The sequence below is a fragment of the Verticillium nonalfalfae genome (genome assembly GCF_003724135.2).
Source record: "Verticillium nonalfalfae strain VnAa140/NRRL 66861 chromosome Unknown scaffold_140, whole genome shotgun sequence".
NCBI lineage: Eukaryota > Fungi > Ascomycota > Sordariomycetes > Glomerellales > Plectosphaerellaceae > Verticillium > Verticillium nonalfalfae.
The window spans coordinates 1-20,853 of NW_021167365.1; the positions used below are offsets into that span (position 1 = coordinate 1).

The 20,853-nt window shown below is 56.4% G+C and overlaps 2 protein-coding genes across 2 annotated transcripts; one reads left to right on the plus strand and one right to left on the minus strand.

The window, feature by feature from the left end:
- Window positions 1-15: 15 nt before the first annotated feature.
- PBN1 (protease B nonderepressible form) lies at window positions 16-1,607 on the minus strand (the record flags this gene model as incomplete). The annotated part of the gene is made up of 3 exons (XM_028636100.1): window positions 16-1,137; window positions 1,189-1,258; window positions 1,312-1,607. The coding sequence occupies 3 exons, from the start codon at window positions 1,605-1,607 to the stop codon at window positions 16-18; spliced, it is 1,488 nt and encodes a 495-aa protein (XP_028491603.1).
- Window positions 1,608-17,449: 15,842 nt separating this feature from the next.
- On the plus strand, window positions 17,450-18,916 carry D7B24_001882 (uncharacterized protein; the record flags this gene model as incomplete). Its single annotated transcript, XM_028636101.1, has 3 exons — window positions 17,450-17,590; window positions 17,648-18,509; window positions 18,663-18,916. The coding sequence occupies 3 exons, from the start codon at window positions 17,450-17,452 to the stop codon at window positions 18,914-18,916; spliced, it is 1,257 nt and encodes a 418-aa protein (XP_028491604.1).
- Between the last annotated feature and the right edge of the window lie 1,937 nt (window positions 18,917-20,853).

Sequence of the window (20,853 nt, forward strand, 5' to 3'; positions counted from 1 at the left end):
AGCAAATCGCCGCCATCACTGCGTCTTCTTGGCGCTCACCGTCTGTCGGCTGTGCCCCGTCGTGAGGAACGCCCGCACAAGCACCCAGAGCACCCATCCGAAGCCCAGCACGACGGCCGCCGCCGTGCCGACACGCACCCACGGCGCATCATCCGCGTCGAGCACAGGCACCCTCACATCGCTCAGCAGCCGGTTGCCAGCGCGCGGTCTCGGCTCCACGTGCCAGAACACAGTCTTGGGCCCGAACAAGGCGTCGTACCCCAGATTGGCCCGCGCGAAAGGCGTGCTCGGGAACTCGACGCCTTCGCCGACATCACACGCCCAGAACACGGCCGGGTACGGCACGCCAATGTCGGCGTACCCCTCCGTGTTCGGCGCCAGGTAGCGCAGGTGCAGCGGCACCTCTGCCGTCCAGGCCGCGGCCCGTGCAGGCGGCGCGAGCTCGAGCAGGATGCTGGAGCCCCAGACCTTGGTAGCGTAGGCCGGGGCCTCGAGGTCGACGGGCGACGTCGAGTGGCGCAGCGCCGTGAGGTTCTTGGACGCCAGGAAGAGGTCGTCCGAGAGCTGGTAGCGGTCTGCAAAGATGGTCTTGGGCAGCGTGAAGTAGGCGTTGAGCGTGCAGCTGCCCTCCTCCTGGTCCGCGGGCGGCTGGGAGCCGGTCAGGGAGAGCTGCAGCGTCGGATGCAGGCCTGTCGGCGGGAGAAAGCCGGATGTGAAGCTGTCGCCGGATTGGCGGTGCCGCGTCGGAAAGGCGAACATGACGGGTGATGGACCCTTTCCCGTGCCGAGGACGGTCAGGGCGCCAGAGATGCCGAGCTCGTGCGCTTCGGCCTGTGCCGAGGGTTCGAGGCCGAGGATGCCTACCTCGGTGCGGTGGCCCGGCGTCGACGCGACAGAGAGCGGCTGGGACCCGTGAGGCCACTGTGCGGTCACTTTGAGGGACGCCGAGGTCATGTCCCATGCTATGTCGATGGTGGCGGCAGTGCTCAAGGTGCTCGCCCTAGATGTGCAGGCAGCGTCCGACGGCGCGCAGTGCTGAGCAATGAAGTCGACAAAAGGAGCAATATCCTCTATCAACTCATAGTACTGAAGCGCAGGAGCTTGTGGGTGCGTGGCTGTGGACCACTGGACGAAGGTCTAACTCGGCGTCAGATACGCTGATGATGAAGCCATCACGATGGAACTCACGTCATTGTCCCGGCACAAGTCCACACTGTCTCCTCCAAAGATGTTCGTCTTGGCGGCGCATATCGCTTGCCTGGGGTTCTTCTTAGCACGCTCCACGACTTGACTGTGGCCAAGAACACTCACCCATTCGCGCTCTGTCCCTTGGCCGGCGTGTAGAAGATGTGCAAGCCCGGAGATGCTCTGGAGATGAGAGGGCTCACAGTCGTGTAGGCTACAGAGCTGACCCATCGGACATGCAAGGCTTTGGAGTCGCGGGCGAGCTCTTTGAAGGCGTTGGGGAGTTCATCGATGCCCCAGGTGAATCTGTCCTCCCGCACAGCCTCGAGGTCAGGCCCCTTGATGCCATGCTGGCCGATGTCGAGACTCTCAGGGTTGATGCCACCGCCCGTCTTGTGGATGAACGTGACCCTCTGCTTCATGGCGGTCAGTCCTTGAATTTCTCGAGTCAATCTTGCCGCTGGCTGTTGAGCTGCAGGGTGAGATGCTCGAGGTCAGGTATGGCTGAGTGAGGTTGATTGTTGGCAGATGGGTAGTGACAGTCCGAGGCCCCCCAGTGGGCACGTCCCCTGAGGTCGCCTGTCGAACAGTCACCAGCTCCCCCTGGAATGACAGGCCGAGCCACGTGGCTGGTGCTGTCCCGCGCTAAGCCCGATCAACGCGCGCTGTGCAGGGTATCTTGATCGGAGGGGCATGCTTTCACGAAGAAAGTCCTCAGCGTAGTTCCATGTAGAACGTGAGAATCCAACGTTGTGACAATGCATCCTGTTCTCCTCGTTCAAAAACGAAATCAAGGTTTTCCATCGGACCTTGAGTTGTTCATATCAGTGCTCCCCGGTGACAGGGTTGTTTCCATCCACCTTTCAAACCTTGGCGAGTGAGCTTCCGAGTGGCACCTAATAAGTGCTGGATTCACCTGCTGGCCTATCCGCGATTCTGTTCTCAGACTGGCAATGAATGAGGCGTGAGTAGCTCCAAGGCACAGTGGTAGCTTCAAGGCACAGTATACATCAATGTGGGCCTGGTCAAGTACATGAAGCTCCATCGTTCTAACTTGGAAATGAAGAGCTGATAGGATTACTTGGCTCATAGCTCCGTGAATCGTCATCTTTGTCATGAGAAATTGCCTCAACAGCTTCCCCGATACGAACTGAGAACATCCAGATCATTCTCTAAGCTCTTACCTTATTACTACGGCCATGTCCAAGGTGCTATTGGCCAGTTCACTTACATTGGTTGTCGAACGGAGGGAGAAGGTGATGTTGAATCCGGCGATATTCCAGAACAACCGATATGGTGGGATGAAGAGACGGCCGGGCCATCATCTTGCTGCGCGTCAAGAGCCGTGCAGATACATATCATGACAGTCGATTCCACATTGACCCCTCTGACCGTCATTTCCCTACCGAATCTTTTTCAGCCAAGTCAACGCCATGTCTGAAGACAGATCTCGTTTTCGATTGGAGCATCGGAGAGACCGAGTAAAGCCCACGAAACGATTCTATCGATGTCTTGCGATGCTTGGAACGTGTGACTAGCTTCAGACCCAGACTGCAACGAGTTCGTTTTCCCGGGCAAGTCTCTGCAAGCATCACAATGCTGTGATGAGGACAAATTGCCAACTTGATAAACACATTCATGTTTGAGACTTCTTCTTGCAGAAGACAAATGACATTGTAGACGGCCACTATGTTTGCGGGGGACATTTCGCACTCCTTCCACTTGGGATATGCAGCTCAGGTGACGTTCATGTCTGGAGGTAGAACTAATAGGCTCTTGGACTATCTTGGCCTGCAAGGCAGAACAACTCACCTAGGGTTTCTAAGTATCACACCTACAGCCTAGATTGAACTCTTCCATGATCTTGGAGTTGGTCTCTGTGTCCATAAGTAACAATATTGTAGACGGATATCCGCAGGGCAACTTTGACCAGCGGACTGTTGACGCAGGCTCCGCATGTCAATCGCTACGACGCTTGTCGTCCCACGTATGTTACACCCATTGCCCGACGTCCTGAGCAGTGCAAGAATATAGGAGAGCAGTGTTGACAATGAAGATAAGACGCACAACCCTCATGCTATTCCTCAGAGGCTTCTCCAGCGGGTCTTGAGTGTCAGGAGGCCCCTACGGAGCCACGGAACAGGGGGCTGGTCAGGGGCCTAGGACAACGAGAACGTGTACATAAGAACTGTAGAGGGCCCTTCTAGCTGCGGAGGGCTAGAGTTTGGATGTTTCCCCCCGGAAACATATCATCTACTTATCTGCGGATCTGGTGCGGAAGACCCATTCACTCTGCTCGACCCATGCTCTGACATCGAGCAGGGACACTGCATTACTGAAAGTCATCCTACATAATAAGCCCTGTCTGGAAATGCTTCAGAGACTTTCTAACGGATACGGTAGACTCTATAGAGCTTAAGATGTGCCGTTGAGAGTGACAGCGGCGAAGCAAACTCCCCTGTGTAGTGAAATGCTCCGAGGAAAAGGACGTCACCCTTCACAATGATCAAACCAACGAGCCAGCACGGCGGCATGCAGTGACGGAGATGATTACAACGCTCATCTTGCCATGTCGTCAAGTATTCAGCCTTACACAACTGGTTTTGAACAAGCCACAACTCATACAGATGATGACTCAAGCGGGAAATGAGCAAATAGAACATGAATATGATATACTCGATATGCGTATGCAGGAATTGTCGTCGTGAATGGGTATACGACTTGGATAAACATCGTCACACATGTCGCCTGTTCCGCATTGCAAGTAGTTCAGGCGCAGGAGCGTAATCGAGGATATCTTTCAAGTCCGAATTCAATACCAGCGGTCTCCACGCTGTGAATTTACCCTCAGGTGAAAGACAACCGATAGTTATATCACAACTGGTCGATATTGAGACTGCACGGCTCTGAATATTCTAGCAGTGACCATGGTCAACATAATCACCCTGGCTACGACTTCATATCCGAGGGCCATCATCCAAACACATGGCGAGCTCTATCATCGTCAGCTTGGCTAACACCTAGCTTGGTATGCCTCAACGACAGGCGAAGCTCTTTGGCGCCACACTTCATGTGACATCAAGCTCCTCGAAACATCAAACAACGGCATACACAACCACGACCATTCCGAGTACCCGCAATCAAGGCTTAGACTTATCCACGCCGTCGAATCGCAGCATCTTCCGAATCGAGGCCTAGTCCCGAAAGCAACTTCGAGCACGACCACATCAATATCAGACGGAAACAATGCGTTTGCTCCACGGAATGGTAGACATCTCGAGTCTAGTCCAAGGCAGGGACACACATGGACGGAGAGCGCGATGCGGCAAACGTCACGACTCTCTCCCCGATGGGACGAAGCGCGACGCCGGAAGACGGGAAACACGAGGTCTGCCATGCTCTGTCCGATCTTTGACACAGGAGCACGCAACCACACCTCGGGACGGAAAGCCGGGTTCGGGTGTCATGCGCGAACGAGGAGGTATATGCTGGGATATCCCTCCTGCTCCTGTGCTTGGCGAAAATCAGCGACAGAACAAAAAGAAAAAAAAAGGACACGGGCTGTGCTGTGCACCCCCTTTGCCTCGTGGGTTATTGAGCGAGATTCAGCAACACACAGCCCTGCCTCTCTTTCTCGCTTTCTCGGCGCTACTTCAGATAAGCCAGCATAGGCACGCACCGTGCCCTGCCATCTGCTACCCACTGACGCGGCGCATCTCACGAAGCAGACTCGTCTGATCTGTCTTAAAGCGGACAAAGACAGCGAGCATCTACTCGCAACTCGAGTAGAAACAGACATTGAGCTCCGTGGCAACCTATTTCATGCTTACTTTCCGCACGGCCAAGAGACTCCTCTCGAGGGCATCTCGCGTCTTTACACGGCATGCCCCTGAGACGAGCAAGAAGCAAAAAGGTGGAATCATGCCGTCCGTGTTCTCGGCTCCGAGTAGATAGACGGACGGACGGACGGACGGACATGTACCCAGCAGTGCGACCCGCAAGGCAGTCTGGCAGATTATGTGTTGGCAGTTGTTCATATTGGGATCGATGCATCCCTTCCTTGAAACAAGGCGTCCGTCAGGGGACTCTCCGTGTCGTCCGAGTGAGGGCCCTCCTCTTGGCGCCGTGAGCGGGGGCAGGCCGGAGAATCACAGGGCTTCCAGCAGAAGCAAGCAGCAGGCTGTCTGGGGTAGGACCGGCACCTCCCCCCTCCCCCCCCCCGGCCCCGCAGTGGTCTACGTTGCCACCGACAGCCACTGATGGCGCGGCTCCCGCGGGCACATAGAGATAGTTGCGAGAAGTTGTCAATGTCGGTCTGGGATATGGATCATATGCAGGGTGACGAGTCGATCTGGCGCTGTGGCGAATGCCTCTGACATGCGTGAGATCGGGCCTGCATATATCGCTTGGACTGACGGCCGAAGACGACTGGTCCGTTGTTCGGGGGTGCCATCGGGTGAGCAAGGATGAATGCAACCCTTTCTCGGCCGGCCTGCCACTTAGGGATTGTTGCTCCTCATCGGTGACATGTTTGCCATTGACAGGTGTGGCGCTCTCGCCCCCGCCACAGGCCTCGAACGTGGACTACGACATCCATAGTAGAGCGATTGTCGCATGTCCTGTCCGGAGCGTGCTCCGCAGAGATTTAGAACGAATGGCTGACTAGGGAGCGAGCCAACCCATCAGCCACCAGTTCCAGGCGAATATGCACAATCTCACCAGGGCGGAAGGTGGACGAGCGACTGAGCTGCAGAGTCGACGCCATCGAGCTTTTCTCCATCGTGTCTTCAAGATCATGATATCAGGTCGCCAAGAGGTAGCAAAAAGGAACATCAGAGACCGTGCCCTCGCAAGCAGCACCCGAATTAAGGCAATGCCCCATGCCGTCCGCTTCGGCACTTTAGTATCGGAAGCAAAAAGCCGGCAGGGTCTGGACAGGAGAAAAAGGGACGGGCGGCGGATATCAAAGCAAATAAACAAACATGGCATACTCCTGGACCCTGGCCTAGACATGGTCCAGGAAACGAGCGTGAGAATTTACGGCACAGGAGGAATCCCCGCCGCCGGAGCGCACTGATGATGGAGACCATTGCAACTGCAAAACTGCAAAATCATACACACCAGGTGTCAAAGTGAGGCGCAGCTAGGCCGGCAGAGCGCAGCTCACCTCGCTTTGCCGTCTTGCGTGTCAGTCGTTATAGGCCCGACCTGCCTGTCAAACTGCCAAGTTGGGCGGATCGGATCATTCTTGAGGATGCACATGCCTGTTCCGCAAGTTGTGCCGAGAGGACGAACCGATCCGACCACCCTCGTCTCCCTGAACTTTCCAGGACCAGGCGTGGTGTCACATTGAAAGCAGAGGAAGAGACGCGCTGTAGGGGTCGACGGGCCTAAAGGGTTCCGGGACAGGACAGAGGGGCGCGGACAGGGGCCACGCAGGACTTGCCAGGCTGAGGTGGATGTTTGTCAAGGATTGAAGCGAAGCAGTAGGTCCACGTCGTCGAAATGACAGACCATGGCAATCCTACCCTTCTTCCCTTCTGATGCCCTGCCTGAAAATTTCTTGATAATGACGTGGCGTGAACACAAAAAGGCGATGTTTGAGTGAGATGGGATATGACGATGCGGCCCGAGCAGAACGGGGCAGACCAACGACGACGTACCCGGGCGCATTGTGACAAGGCTTGGGTGGTGGGTTGGCAGGCCAAGCCAGGGCCTACTTCAGAACCTCGCGACACTCGACCGTCTGGGCATGTTGAAACGTCGTTGTGCTGCACTCGCCGCCCAGGTGGGAAACTGTCATCGCCCGTCATTCCTTCAGCTGACGGGACTAGCCTGAGTGCATGGCTGTCGGAACGTTGGCGAGACCGAGGCCCGGCGGATGGCTTTGTGTCTTCACCTTGCCAGGGGCGCAAGGTGGTGGGTGGGCTGGTGGATGTGTGGATGTCGCTGAACTCGATGACGGCACCCCTGTCGAGAGGAGGCAACCACGCCACTGTACATCGCGGCCTCTCCTTGTTCGTGGCTGTCAAAGTCTGACGTCCTGGGCGATGGATGTGGGCAGATATTCCCCACGGGCGGCCCTGTCATCTCGTAGAGGATCATCCTCCCCATGGCCTACATCCTTGCCCTTCGAGAGAGGTTGGCCTGGAGCTCAGTCACTCGCCTGCGCCGACGGTGTTGAAGACAATGGCCTAGGGAGCGCAATCGCCCCCGGGTGGACTGCTCTCTGCCGCTCTTTGCCGTTTCTGCTGCAAGGCCCCAGGCAGTGCTCGAGGCAGGGCATACGCAAGATCGCGGCCGCACGCACGTTGGCTCTTCGATGTCGACACCCTGGCCTCCCCCGGAAGGTTCGCATCTTGATCTTGAAGGAGACGCACGTTGCGATTCGTCAATCCCACAAGACGGTAACGAGAGAGAGGTGACAGGACCCCTTCTCCACCTGTCGGCCAGCCTTCCAGTATATCTTCCCTGTCACGCTCGCTTGTTCGATTTTGACAGGACGCTTGGGCCAGATCAGGTTGGCGCTCCGCACATCGGACCGGGATGCATAACGGCCACTCTATCCTTCTCATTTTGGGCCGGAAACCTTTGCCTGTTTCGTGGCTGGCACCCGGGGACCGAACCGCTGAAACGTGCGAATCATGTGATGAATTCGTGCCTAAAAGGAGTCTTGAAGGAGAATACTCGAGCGCCTCATCTGCCTGTACGGGCTTTTCGGCCAAGTCGTGTGGCTCGCATGTGCTTTGGAACCCCTCCACAAAGCAGAATTATACCGACTGCACAAGGAATACATCGAGGGTATGTGTGTCTGCATTTGATCATTAGCAGAAATACCTGATGCGGAGAAGACCGCCCCGCATCTTTAGCTGAATGAAACGGTACGCGGAAACGACGGAACGACACGGATAACAATGCTTTATCCAATCTTGCACCGACATTCGCGACTCGAGCCACCGGGACTTGTGTAGGGCTTCTGCCGAGCACATGTCAAGCCCATGGAATCGCAGCCGAAATGGATGGTCCTGGAGCCCGGGGGTTGCTCGCGCATCGTCTTGGCTCTGGCGCCCAATGCTATTGAGGATCATCGAGAGTCGGGCCATTAAGCATCTTGAACCCTCTCCTCGGTTCCCTCGAATAGGCAGATGACTACCAGGCGATGCAGTACAAGCAACCTTCACTGACCTGCAGCACCACGTACGTACGCCTTCCCTCGATAGGGGAAGGTGCCAACCAGGCTCGAAACGGCGCTCGTCGGGCCCGATTCGTCTGGCTGCAGTTCAAGCTTTTACCGAGCATGAACGTTGCATCTACAACGCTCCATTGAAATGGACATCGGTCAGGCCAATCTTGCGAGAAACAAGTTTCTCGTTCAACCCAGGAGCCGATGTTACGGCCAAGAGTTTCTCCACAGCGACTGGTGCCCTTCTGCAGCTTGATCTCGACTGTAGCGAGTGCCGCCACACCGTGGTGGACGATTCGGATGAAACGCTTGAAGAAGACACGCCTCGTCATAATGTTGCTGCCCCTGTGGAACGCGTCTTGTCTCCATACCTGCAACGCTTTTGCCACTTGTCGCGGAACGAGATTCGTGGTACGTCGCACTCACGCACGCAGATAGACACACAGAATTAGGAGGCGGTGACAAAGGGTTCAGATTTGATACCATCACCGAGGCTGACAGGTCTGACTGGGCTCCTGCGAGATGTGCTCGCATATTGCTTGCCGTCGAATTAGCCTCAGGGAGCACCAACAACTTGTGGATCGTAAAAGAGCCACATGATTCCCAGAGCTGGGCCTTGTTACACAGAGAGGTCTGCGATATATGTGCGAGGAAGACGACAAGACACACACACCTAGAATGGGAACTTGCAGGCTCGTACAATATTAAGAAGTCGAACATGGAGACCCAAAGCCATGCGTATTGCAAGTGCGTGGCAGAGTCTCGTCAACATTCGCAGTCGGCAGGAGAAAGCGGTGCAGCCATCACGATTGCCGCATTCAGGCGATGTGTGTCTGCCACGCTGATGGACCAAGAAGGTCATTGTCTACAGCTGATACAGAGGTCGGGCGCTGCTGGATCGACACGACGGAAGTAAAGATTTGGCGTATTTCAGCATTCCTGTCCCACGAGAATCAAAATCAACAATCTGGAATTATCCGGCTGGCAGATTTGTCCTGGCCAGTGTATATCTCCTTGGGAATTCCGAGAAAGAGCACGCTGAAGTACAAGTCTCGTGGGCTGCGAGCACCCGTTGTGTGACTCTGTCAAGTTGCACATCCGCTTTTGGGCAAGGTGTACGATGACATGGCCGTCCTCCGATTCCACTGACGTGGTTCCGGGCCCAGGAAGACAGCATGCGTGAAGGTTCGTACTGGTGTGCAAGTTGTGCTGCGTCTGTTTACATCGGGAACGGCGTGAGAGGGCTTGAGGTGAGACCGGGTGGCAGCTGGCATAGACAAGACTTGTGCTCAGATGTCCAGGATCATTTGCAAGATTTCATTGGCGACTGGGACACCAGGACTGTTGATATGGAGGCCGCTGGGAGACGAGTGTTGGTTGATCTTTCAAAGACAACTATGGCGGTGGAGGTGATATTGTCAGTGAGCTAGGGCTGTGACACTCAGAACCAAGATGGGTTGAGCTGAGATCCATGGCCCGCGCAAATGCCGCGTCCGGGTCAGCACAAACAAAGCTTTGGCATATATCCAGACTACAGTGCCTGCAGGACGGGTTCAGCGTCGAGGCTTCAACAACACCTGGTGTTACGTGGTTACCTGCTTCAATCACCGACCTCAATTGCACTGGTCTCGGACCCATCATCGTCCGACGGTTGATCCTCATCAGACCAGCTAAACTTGACAAGTGGGAACGGGCCTCTGAGAACTCGTGGTCTTTGCCCTGAAGGTAGCGGATGATCGCCGGGGAGCGGACACTCTAAAACGCCAGGGGCGAATCCCTGTCAGCACCCATATCCAGGCATAGTGTCCTGTGGAAATTTCCAAGTAGAGAGCTGGCGGGCTCTGCCGCCCCGTCGCTGGGGTTCCAAAAACAGAAGCCGTGGCCGTGTGATAATTTCCTACTTTAGTTACTCTTGCGAGGTAGAAACATTGCCCAGGCCCTTGTCGCGGCTGACTCGTCCACCGATCTGGCATTTCGTCTTTCGCATACCTGGACAACATGTGCAATTCTCCTGCGTCTCAATGACGGATCGACCCATGCGTTGTTCCATGGCCGGGACAGACATGAGCCTCACGAGCATCAGCAGCCTGGTCTTAGTTTGAGTAAACTCGTCATGCACATGGGGTGACTTGATCGGCGTCAGGGCTGCAGACAAACATGATCAACAGCAAGCCTTCGCGAAACGACCAGATTGTTGTGCTTGAGGTATGCATGTATATGATGTGCTTGAAAGATCATAAGTCAGCGTCTCGAGCACTTCACCATAAACTTGACGAGAAATGACATGGCAATCCCCCGGGAGAATCCACAACAGACAGCAAATAGTACTGTGCTGGACACTTGCAACCGTAGGGATCATAGGTCTGAAACAGTGAAAGCTTGGTGTCTTGCACCTGGGTAGTTTTGGACCGTCGAGTGGCTGATCAGACCCGTCGATAGGTTTGACAGTTACAGTCCGGGGGTCCATGGCCGCCCAAGGCTGCCGGACGTCCCAGAAATCAGTGTCCGATGTCAATGCAAGCTTGCACATGTGGACACCGTCGAACCTGTCAAGAATGTCAAATCTGCGCACTTGACCGGTCAGTGACGAATGTGCCGCGCACCAGTTCTGGGTGCCGACCTGTCACTGACATTTGAGCTGTGGCTCAGACATGGTACCACTAGCTTCGGATTTATGTATGCATCAGCACACCAACGTGTCTGTAAAGCCGGGCTTAGACCAGCGACGATTCGTTGAGTGGTGGCAGGATCCGAAAAGAAATCTCCCGTCGACTAAGCGAATTTCATGGGCAGAAAAAGCGAACCAGGGCAAGCAGTCAAGACTGGGTCGAAGCGAGCTGGGTTCAGGCACCTCCCTAATGGAATATCCCGAGTCGCATATCAGCCTCGTTCAACGCTTGCGCATCCCGTCGCGGGACCTCTCTCAAGCTGCGTGGTCTCGAAGCGATCCAGGGAAGGCATTCGGCGCTGGCGCACCAAACCGGGCGTGTGCAGCGCGGCGTGGGCAATACAAGCGGACCGTCCACAGCGCATTGCGAGATGGAGCAGCACTGATATCTGATTAGTGATAGTCGGGTCACCTTGGTCACTCTCTAGAGTCCCGAAATGTGGCGTTGTGTGGAAAGCAGGCTTTTCCATTGTGGTGAGGCAAGCTGAAGCCAGGCAATCGGGTTGCCGCCACTGACGGAATATTGCCAACAAGCGCAGCACGCGCAAGTATTCAAGGGGGGTAATGAGATCAAAAGACCACTTTGAGTCTTGATCGAGTATTGGCCAGGACAGACATTGGCTAACGCGATACTAATGACTCTCCAGGCGGATCGCCAAGGATAGGCTTGAAGGGGTGGTAGAGGGAAGAGGGGCCGAAGCTGAGAACCGGGTCGCTGGGTAGCGCATCGATCGAAACCAGCGTCTGCTTGAGTGGTACAACGTTTCCAGCTGCATGCGACGAGACATTTAGTTGGAACAGAATCCTGACCTGTCACGATCAGAAATGAGATCGGAAAACGGTGGGCGAGTCCAGGACATGACGCATATGCAGGGAGGGCGTCGTCGAGGGCGTGAGGAGGGGAGTAGAAGGGGGGTTTCCTGTTTCTTGTTTCTCGCATTGGAATGTCAGCGTCGCTGCACAAGACAGGTTGGCAGATCGCGCATCTCGTACCCGTCCCATGCCCTTCCCTTTACCCGGACGGACATATGGCCTCCATGTCGGCATATTTTTTTTTTCCTGCGCCAGCGCCCGGTTCGTTGCGGTAACCCTGAGAACGAGGCGAAGAGGATCGAGTGTTCACTGATCTTGCAGGATGACAATCCGATTGACCATTGGCCAACGTGTACGGAGGGGGGCGAACGTTGCAGCTGTCAATGCCTTCTTGATCATGTCGGGGATGGGGCTCGCTGCCCATTGATGCATCTTCCTCCCCGTCGCTCAGGTTGGGGGATGTCCATGCCGACTACCGTACCCTGAGCAGTACATGTACATCTGAGCAGTACATGTACAGCAGCGGGGAGTGGAGAATGGGGCTGTCTGAACTACGGCTGCCCTTCCTTCCCGGGAGACTCGAGGCGTCAAGGCTCCGTGGCTCGCACCCGGAAGGCACTGACTGAGTGGGGGTTGAGCAAAGAAGGAATCAACACTGGACACCATGTGCTCTTACCCACCCCGAAGATGATCGGAAGACCCACTGCCAACGAAGCCACAGCGGCCACCAGTGGCAGTGACGAACCCGCTGCCAACTGCCACTTGCGCGTCGGCGCCGTTGCCCACTCCAGCTCCTGTGCTCCTGCTCCGTCTTTTGGCCCTTGGGCGCTCTTGCTCTCACCTGCGTCAGGTACGACTTGAGATATTTGTCACCTTTCAAGCACCATGCCGTGTCTACGGCGACACCCCCCTATACCCTAGACCTTAGCGGTATCCAAATCCGACGTGGAAAGATGCTTGGAGGGGGGATTTCCCCAGCACAAACAACAGTCCAGTCAGCTTCTGAGACCTCCATGCCGAAGGACACTACGTCAATAGTACTTCAGCTTCGTCGCTCCAGCACCAAGCATGGGGGCATGCTCGATGCGCAGCTGCCGGGGTGTGGGCCCCGGTCCCACGACGCAAGCTGCCCACCCAAGAGGCGGATCGGAAATGGCCGGCCACCAATGAGGTGCATGATTACCTCGTAAGTGACTCTGACAACTTCCCAAAATTGACAGGTGCAGGTGTCAGGGGCCCTGCCGCTCTTGGTGCTGGATTTTCGATCACTTCTCATCCGAAGAGACCTGGCCATCTTCGTGGCCCTCAAGCCGCACGCGTCTGGCTCCCCACGCCCATACCCTCGCTCGCCGACCCGAGATGCAGAACATAGAGGCATTCGTAGGCTGTTGCGGTGTTCGAGCGGTACCAGCGAAGCTTTCGCATTGGGACCGAAACGTACTCACGAACGTATGCTGACCACAAGTGCGACAGAGTGACCAGTCGACAAGTTCATCGACAAGCGGGTTACAGGCCAAGCCGCAGCGCAGCGATCTGGATCGATCCTTGCATCATGCACGTCAAACATAAATAAATGACAACGGGGAGGCAGAGAGCGCAAGCTGCCCGCGCTCCGATCCCAGTTGAAGGTCCCTCTTCCGACGCTGCTGACAGGAGAAGCCAGTCCCAACTGCCAGGTCGTCGTTCGCCACGAGCCTCTTCCGTCCAGTGTGCCATTATAGCACAATGGGCGCCATCAACAAGCACCGTTACCACGGAGGCGGAGCCTCGGAGCGACGCCGACTCCATGGGGCGCGAATCCAGCTGGCTGGGTAAGACATAGCGTCGACTCGATCGGTATAGGGCCAACGAATTGTCTGGAACAAGTCCCAAGGCCAGACGCCATCCCCCGGGTTCTTCGCCTACCGAATGAACAAAGGACTTGGACTAGATCCGGCTGCGACGATGTCGTGAATGGACAACAGCCCAGACCATTCACCTTCACACCTTCAACGTTAGATCCCGCTCTATCCATCCAGTTGGGTCTGTCGGGTGCCGCTTGCAAGAACATCCGACTTGGGGCGCAGGCGCACGAATGTGGCTGTTTGACTTCGGCGAAACATTCGACACAAACAACACGGACGCTGATACGCAGCCCCCTGCCCCAGTCCTCAGGGGGAGGGGGGAGGGGGGATTTGGGTTTGGGGCTCTGGGCTTGGATGGGGAGAACAAGGCTTCGGAGGGGGGCGTGCGTCGTCATCCGGTATCGTTCAAACCGCACGTTGCACACAGCAATGACAGTTGTGAAACAGCCAATCGCAAGCTCCCCTCCCAGCTTGACAACGGAGACATACCCGCCCCAGGCTCGACAGGGGACCCGAAAGAATCCCATCTTGGGGGTCTCCGTTCGATCGACAGATCAGCCCAGCCCCATTGACAGATCTGGCCAACCAATCGCATGCTCTTGTAGCCCAGATCTCATCGTCAGCAGCCGCCCACCCGCGTCCCAACAGGCTGCAGCGGTCTTGTGCCCCTCGTGCACTCACTCCTCTTGGGCACGGTGAGCTCCCAGGCACGACGAGTTTGGGCCTCGTGCCGGTGCCGCTGCCATCAAAAGCGGGATTGGGCAATACCTATCAAGGAGGGTCAACATGTCACATATGCCACGACTCGAACCAGGCCACAATGCGCTCTGTTGCTCGGAACTGGGCTCTTCCTGCCGCAACCTGATTGCCCGTGCTCAACCTTTCATCGCACCCGCGGACGTAACATGATCTCACTACGTCGTAATTCAGACAACGCTCGTGGCAGCCGGGATACGACAGCAGTGCTCTCGCAAGAATCCGCCTCGATTAGCGAGGCGGGCATGCCCCCCCCGTCCCCAACCCGAAGCACAGAGGCAAGCGACTGTACCAGTAATGTCAGTATGGACTGGCTGCCTGCTGTCCAGTCTGCTCGGCATTTGCACGGAGTCTCGATCCAAACACGAAGACTCGTGCTGCACTCCTCACCCTGTCAAGGCCTGCACGTCAAGGTTTGATCGACGCCAATCGCAGCAGAGGATCTCTGGCTTTCGTGGATCATCCTTTTACATCCAAGCAAACACTGCCTCATTGAGCCGACGCAGATTTTTGTTCAACGTACACACCAATCTTTATGATTTCACATCTCAAAGAACGGCCTCTGCCCTCTTCCGGTTCGACTACCTCGCCGTGTTTCATCCTCACTGTGACATGCTAGGGCTTGGTGGCTCGACGTGCAAACATGACTACTCTAGTCCCAGATGCTGCCTGGCTGCTGTCCATGCGCAGCTGACAGTAGTCTTTTGGGGGAGCTTTGGCCAGCGCAGAGAAACCGGTCTTGTTGGAGATGGCAAGGCAGAAGAGATGCCCAGCGCTCGCAGCTACGAAGACATCCGGCCGGTGACAGGAGGGCACTGGCCGGGCGGTGCGCACCAACCCCCAACAACTTCCTGGCCCCGACACCGACGGATCTTTCAAAACCTGCAATGCAAGATTGCCTCGGCGAACGGGTTGATTCGAGCGGCGGGTCGTGTCACGTCGGTGGCGGGACCCGAAGCCGTTTAAGTGCTTTTAACGTTCAGTCCAAGCTGTCGAACTCTGCTGCACAAACTACGAACCACTGGGGTTCTACTCGTTTTAGGGATGGGATGACCATGAGACCTCTTTCACTCCCATGATACCATCATGGCAGAGGTGATGTCCTCCCAGGCCGAGACATGGCCGCGAACAAAGGGCAGATTGACGGAAATATTTCCTCGGTCATCGACTTTTCGCCGTGTACGCTGTCGATCATCCTCTACCCACTAGGAGTTCGCATCGCGCGCACTTGGCAAACCGGGGCGAATCGGGGGACGAAAGGGCACGGAGCCAGGCAGAGTGAGTGGTCATTTTAGAAAGCCCTCGATCGTTCTCGCTCTCGACTATTGAGCTTTCTTTCTCTTGACCATCAGGCACTCCGTACGCATGTCCATTCCTTCCACAGGCGGTGGTTTCCATCGATGTGTCTACTCTGGGCGCGGCATCACCCATGGATCGGGCAGGCGAGGCGGCATTGCAGCCGGGGTGCTGGACGAATGAACTGACCAGGGCCATCGTCCGCCGCCGTGATGGATGAACATGGGGTACGTTGCATATTTGTGCGGAACAGTACAATGGCTGATGTTGTAGTGCACATGAATATCGTATCCATCGCCCACTCCTCCCCCCTCTCGATTAGACGCAGGTCACCCACCCCTTCATCGGGCAATTTTATCTACGCAACCGCCTTGGCCTTCCTTGCCCAGGGTCAGGACCGGGTCCAGGGACAGGGCCTAGGACGAAGGCCGCTCGGTGCCAAGCGACCCCTGCCCACCGGCCAGACACATCGACACGCCCTGAGAACGAGACACGCCCCCCCCCCCTTCTCCCTTAGTGGCTGTTCGTGTCACCGATGGTGGCCCCTAGTGCTTCTGCCATCTTTCCACTCTGCTTCTTGAGCCCACCCTATCCCCGTGTCGTCCTTGCGCAGCTCTTCGGACCCCTATCCCTGCCCCTGTCTCCCCTCTGCTGGCACGTCCCAGTGCTACCACGATCCCAGCCTAGGCTGCCCGCTGCCCGCCAGCAGGAACGCCACTGAAAGCATCCTAAGCCTAAAGCCTGCCGTGGTGGGAACTCAGGGCTCTCGTGGTGGGTTGTCTTGTCTCTGGTATTCTCGGCTTCTCACTCGCGCCCTGATCGACCTGTTGCCAGATCATCCCAGCCCATGCCTCGCAGTCTCGGGCCTCTTCAGGTTTAGTTGCGTCCCCCAACGTTTGGTTAGGTAGAACTGTGCTCCCCACAAGACCTGAGTGCATCTCGACCGGTGCCCGCCTCTGCCCGCTCTTCATACCACCTGAGGGTACCATTGACTGTGGAGCATCAGAGGGCCCCTCCCCTTTCCCCCACCTGCACTTTACTTAGAAAGGCGTTAAGCCATCATGGGCAGTGCACTTCCTTCTTCAGTTCGGTTTCTTCACGACAAGCACACGCTCCCACGCTGGCCACGGTCCGATTCACCTCAGGTGGTACTTTACTAGTCGAATACTCTTTTCGTCTGAGCTCTGCTCATGTCAGTTTCACTATTCACAGTGGACCATCTCAATTTGTCAAGGTTGACCTCTCGCTAGGTCCCCTCCTAGATACCTGCTACCCACTTCCTCTTTGGGCCTCCCATCTGTGCGCCGGCTCCTTGGTCCTGCTCAAGCTCGCCGGCCATCCTACCTCCCCAGGGCCACCTGAATTTACAAAAGGAAAAGCCATCCCACCTCGGTGCTGTCACGTCTTGATATCAACCATCTTGTTTCCACGACATCGGCCCAGACACACCGTATCCTCACACCAACGATACTCCATAACCACACGTCAACCATCCCGTAAACATTTGCAGGACGAGACAGCAACGCCGGACAACACGCTTTTTCTCGCCACGAACAGTGTTGCTTCATACACTGAACTGCGCCCATCTGCTGTGCGGAACCTCAACCACCAGTTTCATAGTCGGTTATGGGATTTAGTCCTTCGTGGTCTGCCCAGTTCACTGCACCTCCAACCACATCTTCTTCCCACGCACAGCAGCCCAGCATGTCGATGCTCGCCATGGCTGCCCCTTCCCAACATGCAGGTTTCAAGAGAGAGTACCCCTGGGACAATGGCAGCTCGATGGAGTATGTAGCACACTCTCGGCCCCAAACCGACAGGATCGAGCTGCCCTCCATTCGCCAGGTTCGTTCGTTGCCTCCGCCCTGACCATGAGGATTTGCTTTGCTGACTTATTTCAAGGCCTTCCCAGAAATTAAGCTGCGTCTTCAGCCTCCAGAGGCACCCGCCAGGACGACATCCTCAACCACTTCACCGGTTGTCGGTCTGGCGGGAGTAATGACCCCCCCAGAATACATACACTCGCCAAGCTCGGCGTCCAACAAGCGCCGCCGACTGTCAGTAGAAGATGAACAAGACAGGGAGAGAGCAAACCGAGTTCCACGGGCGTACGAGAATCAGGGCCAAGCACACCATCACAGGCAACTGTCCCCTCAACGGACACTGCCTGGGCCACCAAACGATGGCTGGGCGACATCTGCAAGGACAAGCCCTTACGCAGCACACGCCCCGATGCCTCCTATGCGTCAAGCAGTCCCCATGGAAGTGTACGACCGCCAGGAACACCGCCCCACACTTCCTAGTCTGCCTCACATGGCTTTGGATCGCGAGCCTATGCACATGCAGCGGCAACGAGGGCATTCGAGCGAAGAGTTCCAACCCATCAGATCAGCAGCAGGCATGCCCATGCCTAACGCTCCGGGAATGGAGACTGCACAAACTTACCGAGCAGGAGGCTATCCTTACAGCTATCACCACCCCAACCGGGCCCAGTCCCTCTCCCTGGGAGCTATCGCCCCCTTTGACCGCACGCCATTCTCATCAGCCGCTCCAGGCTTCAACCCGCACTACCAGGACCTCATGAGGCTCGGTGAGCTGGGTGGTATGGGCATGCATGGCGATAATAAACAGCGCAAGCGTCGTGGCAATCTTCCAAAGGAGACCACAGACAAGCTCAGGGCGTGGTTTGTTGCCCACCTTCAGCATCCGTATCCCACGGAGGATGAGAAGCAGGACCTGATGCGCCAGACTGGTCTGCAAATGAGTGAGTGATTTCACCCCCTTTCCATACCCAAACGACCCTTAAATCCGGCGCTTGTAAATTCACCGGTCCCGACCCGTCGGAGCGCCCCACGAACCTTCTTTCTTTGTGGTAGAAACGATGGACATCAAAGCTAATACGTCTCCCTCTCACCAGACCAAATTTCCAACTGGTTCATCAATGCTCGCCGTCGCCAGCTACCCGCCATGATCAACAATGCCCGCGCCGAGTCGGATGCCACGTCCAGTCGGGCGGGTACGGAGTCTGGCAAGATCCTGCCGTCCACGGAGCGCGGAGAGGGTGGCAGGGCCAGTGTGCCCCTCAGTGATGGTGAGGGCAGCCACTACGAAGAGGACCTCGAGACTCTGCAGCAGCGTCACGTCGCGCACATCAAGAGGGGAAGTGTATGATGCAGGGCCTCGCCAGTAAAGACGAGTACGAGAATTTGTGTTTGATTTCGATCATCATTTCAACAGCGGAAGCTTGTATAATCAGAGAGGTTCTTAACGGGCTGGTCTGCACAACCTAATACTCTACAATTGTTCATATTTCTTTATCTCTGGCCAGGCGGCGTATTCTTCTCAAGGCAACAAATGCGGATGGAGTTATTCACGGGGAAAGCAGTGTATGGCACAAAAGGGTGTTTCTGATGGCTGGCGGGCCTTTGCCCAGGGGGCGGACACGGGAGGACAGTCACGATACACACGATACGTTGAGCGATGGGTTACTATATTAGTTAGACCTCAAGAAGGAACCAGGTCGCTAGAAAGAATGCCGCATGATGGCTTTTTTGAATCTAACTCGCTTTGGCGCTCTCTGCACATTACGAATATCATGATGAAACCTCAACACCACACGATCCAGATCCCAAGTCAGCCGCAGGCCAACGAGTCATTAATACGGCCCAGCGAGCAAAACAACGACACGAGCAGAAGAAGGGGCAGAGAGGGGGGTTCGGAAACGGGACGGGCTGAAAGTCAACATGACACCAGTCCGGTGGTACCTCCTGTGCCCAGCGGCGTGTCTACAACTGGTACCAGAACCGTCAAGCCGGTGCCTAAGCCGTTGATGGAGAGGGCCCTTCCCCTCCCCTAATGACGAGGAGTCTACTGACGAAGGGACCTACAAGTCCCATTCTTATCTCCGCGTCCCATGACGGCAGTGTTGCTTCCCTTTAGCGTCCGGCGGTCCAGCTCCCTCGCCGACTCCCCTTAGCGGCAAGCCAGGGCGCGTCTTCTGCCCGGCTGTCGGGTACTTTGCTCGTCCACCAGCTAGCCAGCTAGTCCTCGCCCTCTCTACCCGCCAGTTTGATGAGATGGGCAGGATACAATAGCTACCTCGGGGCTGGCACGAACAAGAACAGTCCCCTCACAACGCAAGAGTGCATTTCTCGCCCTGCCCCCCCCCCCCCCCCCCTTTCGTGCTATTCCGCCGCTCAGTGGAGCCGCTGGGTGCTCGGTCACTTTTATTCACCCTTCCCTCCTTGTCTTGTACTGCCTGACCCCCAGTGGCATGGTTGGAGCATGACGAGGGAAGGGGGAGGGGGGGGTGCGTGCGAGCTCACCAGGAGAGCTGCGACTACCATGTCTACGTTTCTCAGCACGAGACTGACCGCCTCTCTGACATCTCTCCCTCTCTGTTCTCTTGCCCTTCCTTCCCCCTTTCACCCCCCCCGCCCCCTGATGAAACAGTCACACGGAGTGAGAGGTGGGAAAAAGAAGGCAATGGGTATGTTGGTGATTTTTGTGTCAGGAATGCTGTCAAGCACCGTCTCTCATCAATGGCCCGCGCCACTACCATCACCTACCCACGCCCCCCCCTCATTCTCCTACCATGCCGTGTGGCAGGCAGGACTTGATGATCGGGCGGGAGGGCACATGTACAGGAAGAAGCAACGTTTGCTGAGGGAAAACTGGGTCGGGACCGGGGGGGGGGGGACAGTTAGGCAGCGCACGCACAGAGCTGGGAGAGAGAGGGGGGGCCTCCAACACGTTGGTTGAAACTCCCATGGCTAAGGAGAGCAGCTGTCACCTACCCAACCTCTCATGGGGCAGCGAGTGAGACACGACAGAGCGGGAACGGCGGCGGCCGCTGAGGACATGACACCCAGGGTGCTGGAAGAAGGAGAGGGACGGCGGTCGGCCGCGGAAGGGAAACGGCACGGTCTTTTTTTTTTGGCAGTTCTTGGAGGGTCTCACTGAATTACTGCAACGGGTTGGTCTGCCTGACTTGCCTGTGAGGTTTCCCCGAAAGGAGTGGGAGGGTGGGAAGCAAGGTTTGGGAAGGAAACCTGCCAGACGAGGAGTCTCGGCGCTGCTGGATCGAGTGACAGGTCCAGTAACAGGTC